This window comes from Hibiscus syriacus, unplaced genomic scaffold (genome assembly GCF_006381635.1).
Source record: "Hibiscus syriacus cultivar Baekdansim isolate YM2019G1 unplaced genomic scaffold, ASM638163v2 tig00111309_pilon, whole genome shotgun sequence".
Classification (NCBI taxonomy): Eukaryota; Viridiplantae; Streptophyta; class Magnoliopsida; order Malvales; family Malvaceae; genus Hibiscus; species Hibiscus syriacus.
In genome coordinates this window covers 687,122-701,633 of record NW_024063052.1, presented here as the reverse complement: position 1 = coordinate 701,633, position 14,512 = coordinate 687,122, and the positions used below count along the sequence as shown (strand labels likewise).

Below are 14,512 nucleotides of genomic sequence, written 5' to 3'. Positions count from 1 at the left end.
TTCAAAGGAGGGATTTCTGGGTTTCTAGAGAATGATTCAATGAAACTAATGTGACATTCGAATGGTATAGTGTTTAATTACTTAACAAGGCTAATATGTTTTCTATTTCTTGAGATGATGCTTTTTTTTTCCACAATATCTTTCTTTCTGTTTGACATTAGCAATGAATTCAATGATCATATTCACAGTTTTCTATGATTTTCAGATATCGCTAAATATCTGCAAACGATTAGGTCCATCTTTTAAGCCTTTAATTGGGAGGCAATAGCAAATGGCAAAGATATTTGGTAAAAAAGCTGGAACAGAAGAGTTGGAGACCTTCTATCCTATAAGACCAGAATGTGTTGCTGATATGCCAAAGACCCGTTTTAAGCCCAGGGTGTGCATCATTTACTCACCACTTCCCTTGCTCGAAGTTTCAGTTTGATTCTGTTTGTAAACCTGAATTTTTTATTAGACGTTTATCATTTTATTGGCCATGCACTCGCGATACTTATCGATTTCATCAGGCAGGGAAAACTCTCAGTGGAAGAAGATGGCATGCTGCATTCTCTGAAGAGGGTCGCCTGGATATGGCAAAAGTTCTTAGACGGATACAAAGAGGGGTTAGCTTCTTTCTAGTTCTACTTATGGTTCTGTTACTTGCCTACATTTATATTTATACATACAATTTAGACCCAAAAACAGACAGAGGCATTTGGACATTGACATAGGATTAAGTTGCAACATTTGAGATATTGGATAGTTTGATCATTTGATTAGTGTTTAAGATAAAACAAAGTTTGAGATATGATTTCAAAGAATTGACTCATTCAAATCAAAATTTAACGTCCTTTATGGAATTTTGTTCTATATGAGATTGTCTCGATCTGCTCTGTAGTCTAAGCACCCAAATGAAATCAACATCATTTTTTTTTGAAAAACTTCATGGGGTTTTAGAGAAGTAAATTTGCTCAGGTAATGCACATATGTGGAGCAAATTTGATGTGTTTAGGACAAAAATACAATGAAACATTGTGATTGTTAAATTTGTATTCAGCTCCAACCTACACAATTTAAAGGAATAGAAATTCAAACTTACTACTCTCCCTCTCTTTCCAAATCCGATACATGTGTTTATGCCCTTGCAGTTTTCTATATTTTTCACGGTTGTCATTCAACTGGGTTTCTGCTATTTTTCATTTTGACGCCTTTAACCATCCATATAACCACAATTATACTGACATCTCTTTGTGTCTGTTTACAGTGGTATGGTTTGCATATGCTTACATATTTACATCTGTTGAAACTTATGCAGTTTTTATCAAATATCAACAATGTATTATTATTGATTTTACTTGATTTGTTATGGTAGGGTATTCACCCTTCAATCAAAGGGTTAGTCTGGGAGTTCCTGCTAGGTTGCTATGATCCTAACAGTACCTTTGAGGATCGCAATGAGCTTCGACAGCAAAGGAGGTAGCAACTTTACCTTACAATTCGACATGTAGAGCTAGGAAATCGATGTTAGCAGTCTCAAAAAGCATAAATTATTCATGATATACGTGTCTTTCTTTTTCACTTCCAAATTTTAGTACCACTCCATATTTTGATCCGATTAAATTTTATAGCTCTTTCCATTGATTATGTAATCTTATATTCCTGAATCATTTTGTTTCTAAATATGCAGTTAGGTAGTTAACCATTTTCAAGTACGGTGTTGATTTTGTAATTTTATTTTTGAACCATGTTTCTTTGTTCATAATTCTGACTTTTCTTTCTCTAATCATCCATGTTTTTCTTTTCTTAAATTGGACATTATGATTTGATTTATCGCACTAACCATCCAGGGAGAGGTATGCCATGTGGAAAACTGAATGCCAGAATATGGTATCTGTCATTGGTACCGGAGATTTCATTTCAACACCAATTATCACTGATGATGGCCAGCCAATAGAAGCTGAAGGTTGCAACGTGATAAGTTCTGTTTCAGACAAGAAAGTGGCTCAGTGGATGCTTTCATTGCATCAAATTGGTATGTATGGGGTATAATTTCATGCAGAAATGATCAGATCTGCTATATACTTTATATACATTCTTGAGGTACTGTTCAACATTTTTACTACCTTGATTGATAGATAACCTTTAAGACTTTAATAAGGCCAATCTATTACCTTTTTATAACCTTCTCTTTTTAAGACACGATTCTTAAGCCTTGCAACTTGTAGATTTCTACCCTAGATGCTTGCTGACATTCTATGTTGTAAGCTATTATAATTGTTAGAAAAATTCTATTTGAGAAAGCATGATTCTTATAAATGGTTTTATTATGCATCTATACAATATTCATAATTATAATTTTGCTGAAACTTCAATGGTCCTTAATGCACTTGATGCATTTGGCTTGTAGGCTTGGATGTTGTTCGAACTGACCGAGCACTTGTCTTTTATGAGGAAAAAGCTAATCAGGCAAAACTTTGGGATGTTCTTGCTATATACTCATGGTTAGATGATGATGTTGGTTATGTTCAAGGCGAGTTACTTGATTGCATAGTTGATTACCAAGCTGGAGTTTTCTTCTTCTTCTTCTTCGAACATTTTAGCTTATTCTTTGATGATCAGGAATGAACGACATATGCTCTCCAATGGTAATCCTTCTTGAAAATGAAGCAGACACGTTTTGGTGTTTTGAGCGTGCAATGCGAAGACTGGTATACTTTTACATCTTACAGGGTTGTTTGAAAATTTGCTTCAGTGAAGACTGATATTCATTATCTTTTAGTATTTCATTGCATACAATTAGTGTGTGTGGTTTATGAATTACTATTCTGTTCAAGTGGCATCTTATGATTGATAATTATGGTATATATTATATATTGATACATCATTTTATGGGGGAAGATTCATGTAAAACTTTTGCTTTCATGTCTGTGTGTCTACGTATGGTGTTTATAGCTAATATCTCCGAAAGTATAACCCGGACTTTGGGATTTCTTTTTTTAAACAGAGGGAAAATTTTAGGTGTAGTTCAACTTCAATAGGTGTGCAATCACAGCTTGGTACACTTTCACAAGTAATTAAAACTGTTGACCCTCAGCTTCATAAACACCTTGGTATGTGTTCGTTTACAACTTTTTTTCGTACCTTTCGTTCTATTTATGATTTTACTCTGAAACCTTATGTGCAACTTAATGGATTAATGATTCGGGTGAAGAAATTTCATCCTTTTCATGGACATTAAGAGTAACCTAAACACAATGCTTTGTGGTTATGCCTTCTTTTCTTGCCATCTTCATATTCCAGCAATTTTATTTCATGTTTAACTAAAATCTCTTTTGATTTCTGTGACAGAGGAGCTAGATGGTGGGGAGTATTTGTTTGCATTCCGCATGCTGATGGTACTTTTCCGGAGAGAGTTCTCCTTCGTCGATTCATTGTATCTTTGGGAGGTGAGAGGAAAGGACTCTATGCATGTGAACTTCTCCTATAGATTGGCTCTACTTTATGTTTAAGAAAGTTATCATATCTTTGAGAGAGCTTTAGGTTTCCATTAGTTGTTTTAGTTTGTTGGGAGTCATCAGTTTCTTCATATATGCTTATTCTAAGACAGGTAATGTGGGCAATGGAGTACAACCCGAATATCTTCTGGTCGTATGAGCAGACCGATGGAGATCAAGATAACGACTCCGGACGATTAAATCAAAAGATGCTAAAGCAGTGCGGGAAATTCCAGAGGAAAAACATGGAGAAGGGTCACGGGGATCAAAACAACGCACTTGCTGTTTTCCTTGTTGCAGGTGTGCTTGAGACCAAGCATAAGCAGATTCTAAAAGAGGCTAAGGGTTTGGATGACGTTGTCTCGGTACGCCTCTCTCTCATTCTCGCTCTCGGTCACTTCCATCCCTAATGATTTACCATTGGCCAAGAATCATTTCTCTGATCATGAATATCTTTCTTTTTCATTATTTTTTTTTTCTAGATATTGGGTGATGTTACTGGAAACTTGGATGCCAAGAAAGCTTGTAAAGAGGCATTAAAGTTACAAGAAAAGTACTTGAAAAAGGTAGGCTTTATTTATATGTATGAAGTAGTTAGCTAAAGGGATAGAAGGCTCATCTTTCATTTGTTTATTTACTTGCAGACCAAGAAACCATAGCTTGCAAATCATCAACTTCCTATTTGTGTATCCCAGATTTTTTTACTTCATTTTTTCTTTTTAGTTTTCCATGTATTTTTTGTATTAATATTTTTATTAAATGGAAACTTACGAGAAAGAGTAAAAGTTGTTTTTCAACTTAAAATTTCATTTATATTAAAAATGGTAATATAATAATTAAATTCCAAAAGATTAAGCAAATATATTTAATACAATTGAACTTAAGTTGATGTGAAAGTTGATAGTATACAAGTGATTAGGATGATTCTTCTACGTTCAACGAGTAGCAATGAGCACCACTAACAACGAGCACCATTACTTTAATTTATAAAAATTTAAATTCTAAAGGATTAAAAGTATAATTATATATTTGTTAAAAATTTAAAGATAGATTATTTAAAATAAAGGGTAAATTATATCAATGACTACATAACTATTGTCCCTTTTCATTTTGACCAATATTTTTTGAAATTTTGTCAATCAGGTCATTCAACTATTTAAATGCATTCAATTAAGCCACCTGCCGTTAATTTTTGAAGGAAGAGCTGATGTGGTATTTAAAATATTTAGTATAATTATACATTTGGTCACTGTTACTTATATATTCTTTCAATTTGTCTTAACTTTAATAAATTAAAATAAACTTAACTTTCAAATCAAATGGTGCCATGTATAATCACCCAAAATTTAACTTTTTATTTTAATTTTAAAAGTTACGAATTATAAAAAAAATAAAATTTATAACAAAACTTTTTCTAAAAAAATGAATAACTCAAGCAATAATTTATGATATTAAATTTAAAACAAACTAAATTTATCGCCCTTTTGATATAGGTCAATCTCTTAGTGCAAAATTTTCCATGCTAAATGTAATACCCCAAACCCCAGGTTATTAGTTCGGGTTAACCTGAAACCTTTAATTCGAGCCAAAAAAGACCCATTAGATTAGTTGGAAAAAAGTAAGTAAGAATTGGACTTGGTTCAGCCCAAGTGTTGGACTTTTGGGATAATTTTAATAAGAAGTAAAAAGAAAGAGGACCTAAAGTGTGATTTTCCCCTTTTTGAAATCAAGAGCTAAACCCCTTTATTTTTATCTGATATCAACGTGAACCACCCCATCTTAACTCACCAAACACTCTTTCTCATCCCTCTTATTTCTCTCTTCATTTTCTTTTCCTCCAAGTGAAGATTTAAGGAATTCAAATACTAGTTGAGTTTACCTTAGGTAAGAAAGATTCTTCCCCAATTCAAGAGCTTCATTTCATGTCAAGTTTTAAGTTTTGAACCAAAAATGGGTTTTAGTGGAGGTTTATAAAATAGAGGTGTCGACACCGTTTTTTGCCCGAGTGGGAAAAAACTGGGTACTACTTAGGGGTTTTCTTTGAAAAGGTTTTAAAATGTGAGGAGTCGCTACTAATCGTTTGAAGGTGTTATCGGGACACCATAAAAACTAGGTGATTTTAATAAAATGTTTTATTTTTGTTGAAAACATTTTGATATTTCGATATAACAAATTAAGTTAAATGAATTTTAAGATTTTCCAAATGATTTTCTAAGTATATTTGATATAATTATTCGAATATCAAAACATTACCCCAAATATTTAAAAAATCATTTTTAATCCTTACTTAAGTGTAAAATTAAGTTTTAATCTTAAATCAATTTCAAAATAATCTTTCAAAGTATTTCGAACCATTTCAAAGCCAAAAATTCCAGATTGCTCAGAGGGAACCGATTCCCCCCCAAGGGGGTACCGATTCCCCCCTGAACGATTTGGCTCCGAGATTTCCAGAATGCTCGGAGGGAACCGATTCCCCCATAGGGGGTACCAATTCCCCCCTGTTCAACGGTCGAAATATTTAAATTTTACACTTAGGGAACCGATTCCCTATGAGGGGGAATCGATTCCCCCCATGCTCCAAGCTGTTTTATTAATTGTTTTCACACTAAAACGGCTATATGATCTTCACTAATCATCCCCAACGTTCAGAAGTGATTCAAGATGTATTTAAACAAGTTCTGAAGCCCTTGATCAACAAGAAATCATAGAGAAACAAGAGAGAAAGCATCAAACACCAAGTTTGTGCAAATCAAGCCAATTTTCCTTTCAATATTCATTTTGCTTTCAAGAACACCATTTGTGCTCATTTATAATTATCTTTGAGTATTCTTTTCTTGTTCTAGAATTGTGCAAACATCTTACCTTGTGAGGTTTTCCTTGTAAGTTTGCAAATTTGTAATCTTCTCTTTGGGAAAGAGTGTTCTCAAGAATTGGGGTATATTCTTGAGGGTGTTGTAAGGTTATCTCTTTGGCCTCAAAAGAAAGAACAAATTAGTGAATTTGTTGGAAAATCCTTAGTGTGGATAGCTAAGGTAGTGGACGTAGACTTTAATTGAGAAAGTCGAACCACTCTAAATCGCTGTGCAATTACTTTCAATTTTCTGCAAAAGCTTCCACCAAATTTTTAATTGCCAATTCACCCCCCTCTTGGCCAAATCCGTCAATCGATTAACTCAATAATTGGCATCAGAGCCTAACTCATTTGAAGGTTTAATCGCCTCTTGAGTCGATTCGGGAAGAGTTATATCGATAATCAAAGTCATCAATGGCCTCCGCTTCAAACTTCGACTCCAGTCTCGACTCGATGCCCGTCAACAAGCCTCCTTTCTTCAATGGAGCTAACTATGCCTATTGGAAGAATAGAATGATGTACTTCATTCAAGCAAGTGACATGGGAGCATGGAATGCTGTAGAAGAATGATACATCAAACCTCTCACTCATCCAAGGTTGTGGAGTGAAGGAGAGACAAGAATGTTCCAGCTCAACTCCAAAGGCATCCATATCATTTTTTGTGCTCTTGGACCAGATGAATACGGAAGAGTTTCATCGTGTACAACCTCCAAAGAAATATGGGACAAACTTCAAGTCACTCATGAAGGTACCGATGAGGTAAAGAAATCTAAGGTAAAGAAATCTAAAATTAGTATTATAACGCATAGCTATGAAAATTTTAGGATGAAACCAAATGAAGATATCAAAGCTATGACGGATAGATTTTCAACGATTGTCAATGGTCTCAAATCATATGGAGAGATCATTTCAAATGAAAAGCTTGTGAGGAAGTTAGTGTACTCCCTCCCAAAATCGTGGCAATCAAAGAAGACGGCAATCATCGAGTCTAAGGACTTAACGTCCTTAACTCTTGAAGAGCTAATTGGGTCACTCCTCACTCATGAAATGATGCTCGAAGATGAGGTGGACCTCGACAAAATTGACGAGACAACAAAGGAGAAGGAGAAGAAGATAAACATTGGAGTTGCTCTCAAATCCACAAAAGATGAGAGTGATTCGAATAACGATGACGATGACGAGGAAATGGCATTGTTTGCCAAACGGTTCAGAAAAATGATGAGACCTTATCGAGGAAGAAAATTCAAACGAAATGAAGGCCTCAAAAATGAACCGAAAGAGAAGGACCCAATCATTTGCTACGAATGCAAAAAGCCAGGGCATGTTAAATATGATTGCCCACAATTGAAGAAAAAGGGTCAATCAAAGAATAAGCACAAGGCTCATGTGGCTACATGGAGCGATGAAGAAAGTTCCGATGAAGAGGAACAAGAAGTAGCTAACTTGTGCTTGATGGCATTTGGGGAAGATTCTAAGGTAACCTCTAACTCATCCGATTTTGATGATTTATCATATGATGAGTTATTAGAGGAATATAATGGGTTGGCTTCAGATTATGATAAATTATTTTTAAAATATAAAAACGATGTTTCAAAATTGAAAAATGAAAACAAACTCATATCCAAAACCAACAACGATCTTGAAAGTAAAATCAAAGATTTGCAAATCAAACTAGAAGAGTTTGAAAAGAAAAATTTAGATTTGCAAAATTTACTTTCAAAGACCAATGATGATCATCAAAAGAAAATTGATGATCTTAAAACTTCTTTTGATAAAGTTGGAGCAAAACATTTTGAAAAATATGGAAATTCAAAATCCAACTTTGTTAGAAAAAGTTTTAGAAACTACAATCATAGAGGTCCCCAAAGAACCTCTAATGGAAAAATCGTTAGAAGTATATGGGTTCCTAAAGAACTCATTACTACCAAAGATAAAAATATCATACACAAATGGATACCTAAGGGGACTAGGATTTTGGAAACTAATGAATATGGACCCAAAAGAATTTGGGTACCAAAAATCAAAAATTAATCTATGTTTGTAGGGAAAGGAGCATTGCTACAAGGCACGGGAAACAAATTCAAATTCATGGTACCTTGATAGTGGATACTCAAGACACATGACCGGAGACAAAAGCCGGTTCATTGAGCTTAACGCCAAAAATGGAGGAGAAGTGACTTTTGGAGACAATTCAAAAGGTCACATTGAAGGTATTGGTACAATAGGTAATACCTCTTCCATACAAATTAAGAATGTTTTATATGTGAATGGATTAAAGCATAATCTTTTGAGTATTAGTCAATTATGCGATAAAGGATTCAATGTCTTATTTGAAATTAATGGTTGTAAAAGTCATTGACATTGCATCTAATCGGATTATGCTTGTTGGTCATAGAATAGGGAACATTTACATGGTGCATTTAGATTCTTTTGATATGACTAATTTATGCCTAGTTGCTAAGGATGAACATGATAGTTGGTTATGGCATAGGAGACTAGGACATGCTAGTATGAGTGTTTTGCAACGGCTAATTCAAGGTGATTTAGTTCGAGGGTTGCCTAAGCTTAAATTTGATAATGATAAAATCTGTGATGCTTGTGCTAAAGGAAAACAAAAGCGTGTTTCTTTTAAATCCATTAATGACGTATCAACTAGTAGAGTATTACAATTGATCCATGTAGATCTTTTTGGGCCAACTAGGACTACTAGCTTGGGTGGAAAACAATATGCATTTGTCTTGGTAGATGACTATTCTAGATATACTTGGGTTTTATTTTTAAGTACTAAAGATGAAGCATTAGAACAGTTCATCACATTTTCAAAAATAATCCAAAATGAAAAGGGTTACTCTATAACTAGTGTTAGGAGTGATCATGACATTGAATTTGAAAATCTTGGATTTATTGAATTTTGTAATTCTAATGGTATTAGTCATAATTTTTCAGCACCTAGAACCCCTCAACAAAATGGAGTTGTTGAGAGGAAAAATCGAACTTTAGAAGAAATTGCTAGAACCATGCTTTTGTGAAAATAATTTGCCAAAATATTTCTGGGCGGAAGCCACAAATACTGCTTGTTATGTTGTTAATCGAGTAATGATTAGGTCAATTTTAAAGAAAACTCCATATGAAATTTTCAAAAATAAAAAGCCTAACATTAGCTATTTTCATCCTTTTGGATGTAAATGTTTTGTTTTAAACAACGGTAAAGAAAACCTTGGCAAATTTGATGCTAAAAGTGATGAAGGAATTTTTCTAGGTTACTCCTTAAATTCTAAAGCTTATCGAGTATTTAATAAAAGAACTTTAGTTGTAGAAGAGTCTATACATGTTGTTTTCGATGATAATCCCCTTCCAAGGAAGGATTCTTGTGTGAATGATGATGTAGGTGTTATAAATACAAATGATGTTAGACATGAAGTTGGAGAACCATCATCAAAGGAAGAAACGAAAAATAAGGAAACTCATGATCCTCTTGAGAATCCAACCATTGAAGAAAGGGAAGTATCTTATCCAAGAGAGTACAACTATGTCAAGGATGATGAAATTATAGGTGATCCATCAAAAGGGGTAACAACTCGATCTTCTCTTAGAAATATTTGTAATTATGTTGCATTTATCTCATGCATAGAGCCTAAGAATATTAAAGAAGCATTAAATGATGAACATTGGATTATGGTTATGCAAGAAGAGTTAAATCAATTTGAGAGAAGTAAAGTATGGACATTAGTTGAAAGGCCTAGTATAAATCTACTGTAGGTACTAGATGGGTATTTAGGAATAAGCTTGATGAGAGTGGTAATATAGTGAGAAACAAGGCTAGACTTGTTGCTCAAGGGTATACTCAAGAAGAGGGCATAGACTATGATGAAACATACGCTCCCGTAGCTAGGATGGAAGCAATTAGAATGTTATTAGCATTTGCATGTTTTCATGAATTTAAATTATATCAAATGGATGTTAAAAGTGCATTTTTAAATGGTTTTATAAAAAAAGAAGTGTATGTGGAACAACCTCCAGGTTTTGAAGATTCAAAATTTCCAGATCATGTTCTTAAATTGACAAAAGCTCTTTATGGTTTAAAACAAGCTCCTAGAGCTTGGTATGAAAGATTGTCAAATTTTTTAATTGAAAAAGGTTTTTCAAAAGGAAATATTGACACTACATTGTTTTTAAAGCATAAAGGTAAAGATTTATTAGTAGGTCAAATTTATGTTGATGATATAATATTTGGTTCTACTAATAATGTTCTTTGCCAAGAATTTTCTAAGCTAATGCAAAGTGAGTTTGAGATGAGCATGATGGGGGAGCTCTCATTTTTCTTGGGACTCCAAATCAAGCAAAGAAAAGATGGCATCTTCATTAATCAAGCTAAGTACGTCAAAGATATGCTCAAGAAGTTTGGACTGGAAAATGGGAAACCTCATGACACTCCAATGAGCTCTTCAACAAAGCTTGACTTAGATGAAGAATGTAAATGTGTAGATGTTAAATTATATTGGTCAATGATTGACTCTTTGCTTTATCTAACTGCAAGTATACCGGACATTATGTTTAGTGTTTGCTTATGTGCTAGATTTCAATCATGTCCTAAGGAATCACATTTACTAGCTGTTAAGAGAATCTTTAGATACCTTAAGGACACTCCTAGTTTAGGACTTTGGTATCCTAGAGACTCTAGTTTTAGCTTGCATGCCTTCTCTGATGCGGATTATGGAGGATGTAAATTAGATAGAAAAAGCACCTCCGGTACTTGCCAATTCCTTGGAAATATGCTGATTTCTTGGTTTTCAAAGAAACAAAATTGTGTTGCATTATCTACCACTGAAGCGGAATATATTTCAGCCGGTAGTTGTTGTGCACAAGTTTTATGGATGAAACAACAACTTTTTGATTATGAAATTGAAATATGTACTATTCCTATCAAGTGTGACAATACTAGTGCTATTTGTCTCACTAAAAATCCCATCCAACACTCTAGAACTAAACACATTGAAATTAGACATCACTTCATTAGAGACCATGTCACTAAGGAAGATGTAGTTCTAGAATTTGTTGATACTTTGCATCAATTAGCGGATATTTTTACAAAACCCTTAGATAAGGAAAGGTTTTGGACACTTAGGAGAGAATTAGGTTTAACTGACCTATCTTCACTTAGTGTTTAAAATAATTCAACACTTTTAATAAATACTGAAAAATGCTCATAATAGTAATTTTTGATTGCATTCATTGCTATTAGTTAGGGGGAGTTTATGATTCTTGATGAAAAATTAATTTTATGTTCAAATATCGATTAAAGATTAATTTAATTGTTTGAACATAATTATTTTTCAATATACGAGTTGCCTATACCACTAGAGAAGATTAATTTAGCATTTTGTGTGCTTAAAATCGGATTTTAGCATTTTGGTGCAGAGGGAATCGATCCCCCCCCATGAGGGAACCGATTCCCCCTTTGAAGGGGAATAGATTCCCCCCACAGAGGAATCGATACCCCCTGGGGTTCTGTTAAAATCGGGCAGAACACCCCAAAACCCTCTTCCACTGTTCTCTCTCAACTTTTCTCAAATATCCATTTTTGCCTCAAATCAATGATATTAATCGGAATTCGAATCAAATATCATCTTCTAAACCTGTTGGAATCATTAAAATCGTGCAAACAACATCTAAATCCCCTCAATCTTCATCTTTCAAGGTAAATTTTTCTAAACTCTCTATTTCATTGATTTTGAACATAAGATTAGTTTTAATTAGTTATAGGTTGAAATAGTGATCGGGCATTGATTGTTTAGTGTTTAGAAACTAGATGTCTAATTTCATCAAAAACACAAGAATTTTCCAAAAAAATTTAAATTTTTGAAATTAAAAAAAATGTTAATTTTCAAATTATTGTGTTTTGATTAAATTATGTTGTTGTTATGAAAACTATACATATATTGTTTCTCAAAACCATATTTTTCAAAAGTTTTTCAAAAACTTTGCCCATTAGAATTGATTTAGAAAACCTTGAAATATTGAGGACTCAATTGAGTTTTGGGATTAATTGAATTGCATACATTTGTTTTTAAAATTGCAGGTTATCCAATCTATTCCGATTTCCTTTACCATGTCCAATCCTAAACATGCTAGATCTTCATCTAGTCGTTCTAGTCATCAACCAAATCCACCTCCAAATCCTCCTCCTATTCCTCAAAATCCTATTCCAAATCTTGATCCTAACTTGACTATCCAAAATTCTTGTTTCAATCAACCGGGTCCTAAAGATTATCTTTATTGGTTTTACCAATATTTTGACTCGTATAAGATTAGGGAAGAACGTATCCCATCTCTTCAAGCTATGGTTTCTATTAACTTTAAATATCTCTCTATCTTGCACGAATGGAAATTTGATAAACTTTTCGAAATTGAACCTGTTGTCTATCATCAACTTGTTCGTATCTTCTATTGTAATGTCGTTTGTATCAAAAATTGTGACAAAACCAAAACCATAGGAGTACGTTCCTACCTCCTAGGTCAATATTTCCATCTTGATCCGGCTTATATAGCCAATGCCTTAGGCTTGGATAATGAAGGTTTATCAAATGAAAAACAAGTTTTAGGCTCACGATATAAACGAAATGATAGTGCAAGTGTTCTAGATCTTCATGAGCGTTTTCTTCATCTCATGATCACTTGGTGGTTTCGACCATCCGGGGGTCGTTATTCTACTCTCAGAGCTTTAGATCTTTAGTGGTTGTATTATTTTGAACAAAATATAAAAATAAACCTTTCTGAGATTATCTTTGCTGAGATTGTTGAAACCGCTAACCTAGTGCCAAATAAGAAACTCTGTTCTTCACTAGTTTACGGTTGTATCCTTAGTAATCTCTTTTCTAAAGCCGAGCTTCGAGTTGGTCTAGATGCCTCCTTTCCTCTTAAGAAACAAATCAATCTTCTTTCTTTAACAAGAGCGGGATGGGTCAAAAATAAAGAAACTGGTGAATGGGTTCGATCTTCTGCAACTACTCCGGGAGCTAGTTCTTCACAAGCTCCACTCGAAGCTGACGAAGATCCAGAGTTTGAACAATTAATGAGGGATATCGATGAAGCCGAAGATGAGCCTGAGCAACCCGAGGAGCACGGAAAACAATCAACTCAAATGCCTCCATATTTTCAATCCTTTATGGAGACATTTGATTTTCGATATGCGACCATGGATTCGTGCTTTACTTCTATAGAGTCCCATTTATCCACAATGGGAGCTCAACAATTAGAGATTCTCCGAGAGATGCGAACAAACAACGCTTCAATGAATGAACGTATTGATGCACTCTCAAACGAGATGGCCGCTATGCGAGCTCGTTTTCCTCCTCCCGATCCTCATACGGATGTTTGAATCTATATTTTGATTTGAAATCCAAACTTATTATTTTAACATTTTGAATATTTTGGAATGTTTGAATTTGTGGATTGTGAATTTGTTTGGATTTATGGATGGTGTGAACTTATATGTTTGGTGTGATTTATTCATTATTGCATCATTTACATCATTATTAGCAATATGACCAATTTTACCATATCACATTGTTTATGAATATTGATTATGGAACTAATGGCTAACGTTTCTCTTGATTGTGATCTTAGCAGCTTATGCATACATATACCTAATCAATTGGCTAAATGATTTTCACGTTTCTTTGAATCTTTTTGATTTAACAAAAAGGGGGAGAAGTGTGTGTTTTTAAAAATGATAAATGGGAGAAGTGTTAAAGTAAGGGGGAGTAATTTCAAAACTTGATTTCAAAATCTTAAAATTACTAAAATGTTTTGTTATATCAAAAAGGGGGAGATTGTTGAAAACATTTTGATATTTCGATATAACAAATTAAGTTAAATGAATTTTAAGATTTTCCAAATGATTTTCTAAGTATATTCGATATAATTATTCGAATATCAAAACATTACTCCAAATATTTCAAAAATCATTTTTAATCCTTACTTAAGTGTAAAATTAAGTTTTAATCTTAAATCAATTTCAAAATAATCTTTCAAAGTATTTCGAACAATTTCAAAGCCAAAAATTCCAGATTGCTCAGAGGGAACCGATTCCCCCCCCAAGGGGGTACCGATTCCCCCCTGAACGATTTGGCTCCGAGATTTCCAGAATGCTCGGAGGGAACCGATTCCCCCATAGGGGGTACCG

The 14,512-nt window shown here is 33.8% G+C and overlaps 1 protein-coding gene across 1 annotated transcript; it reads left to right on the top strand.

Moving 5' to 3' along the window:
- The first annotated feature begins 235 nt into the window (after positions 1 to 235).
- LOC120158186 (TBC1 domain family member 15-like) lies at positions 236 to 4,078 on the top strand. Its single transcript, XM_039169088.1, has 10 exons — positions 236 to 379; positions 510 to 605; positions 1,355 to 1,458; positions 1,830 to 2,014; positions 2,390 to 2,512; positions 2,602 to 2,690; positions 2,987 to 3,092; positions 3,331 to 3,428; positions 3,590 to 3,841; positions 3,959 to 4,078. Exons 1-10 carry the CDS (start codon positions 272 to 274, stop codon positions 4,076 to 4,078), a joined length of 1,281 nt encoding a protein of 426 aa, XP_039025019.1. The 5' UTR covers positions 236 to 271.
- Positions 4,079 to 14,512: the final 10,434 nt, after the last annotated feature.

What these genes read in the sequence shown, in the direction of transcription:
- LOC120158186 (XM_039169088.1), top strand. Translation starts at nt 272, where the DNA reads ATGGCAAAGATATTTGGTAAAAAAGCTGGAACAGAAGAGTTGGAGACC. An exon ending in TTAGACGGATACAAAGAGGG is followed by an intron (nt 606 to 1,354) that starts GTTAGCTTCTTT and finishes TTGTTATGGTAG; the next exon opens with GGTATTCACCCTTCAATCAA. An exon ending in TGATGTTGGTTATGTTCAAG is followed by an intron (nt 2,513 to 2,601) that starts GCGAGTTACTTG and finishes TTTGATGATCAG; the next exon opens with GAATGAACGACATATGCTCT.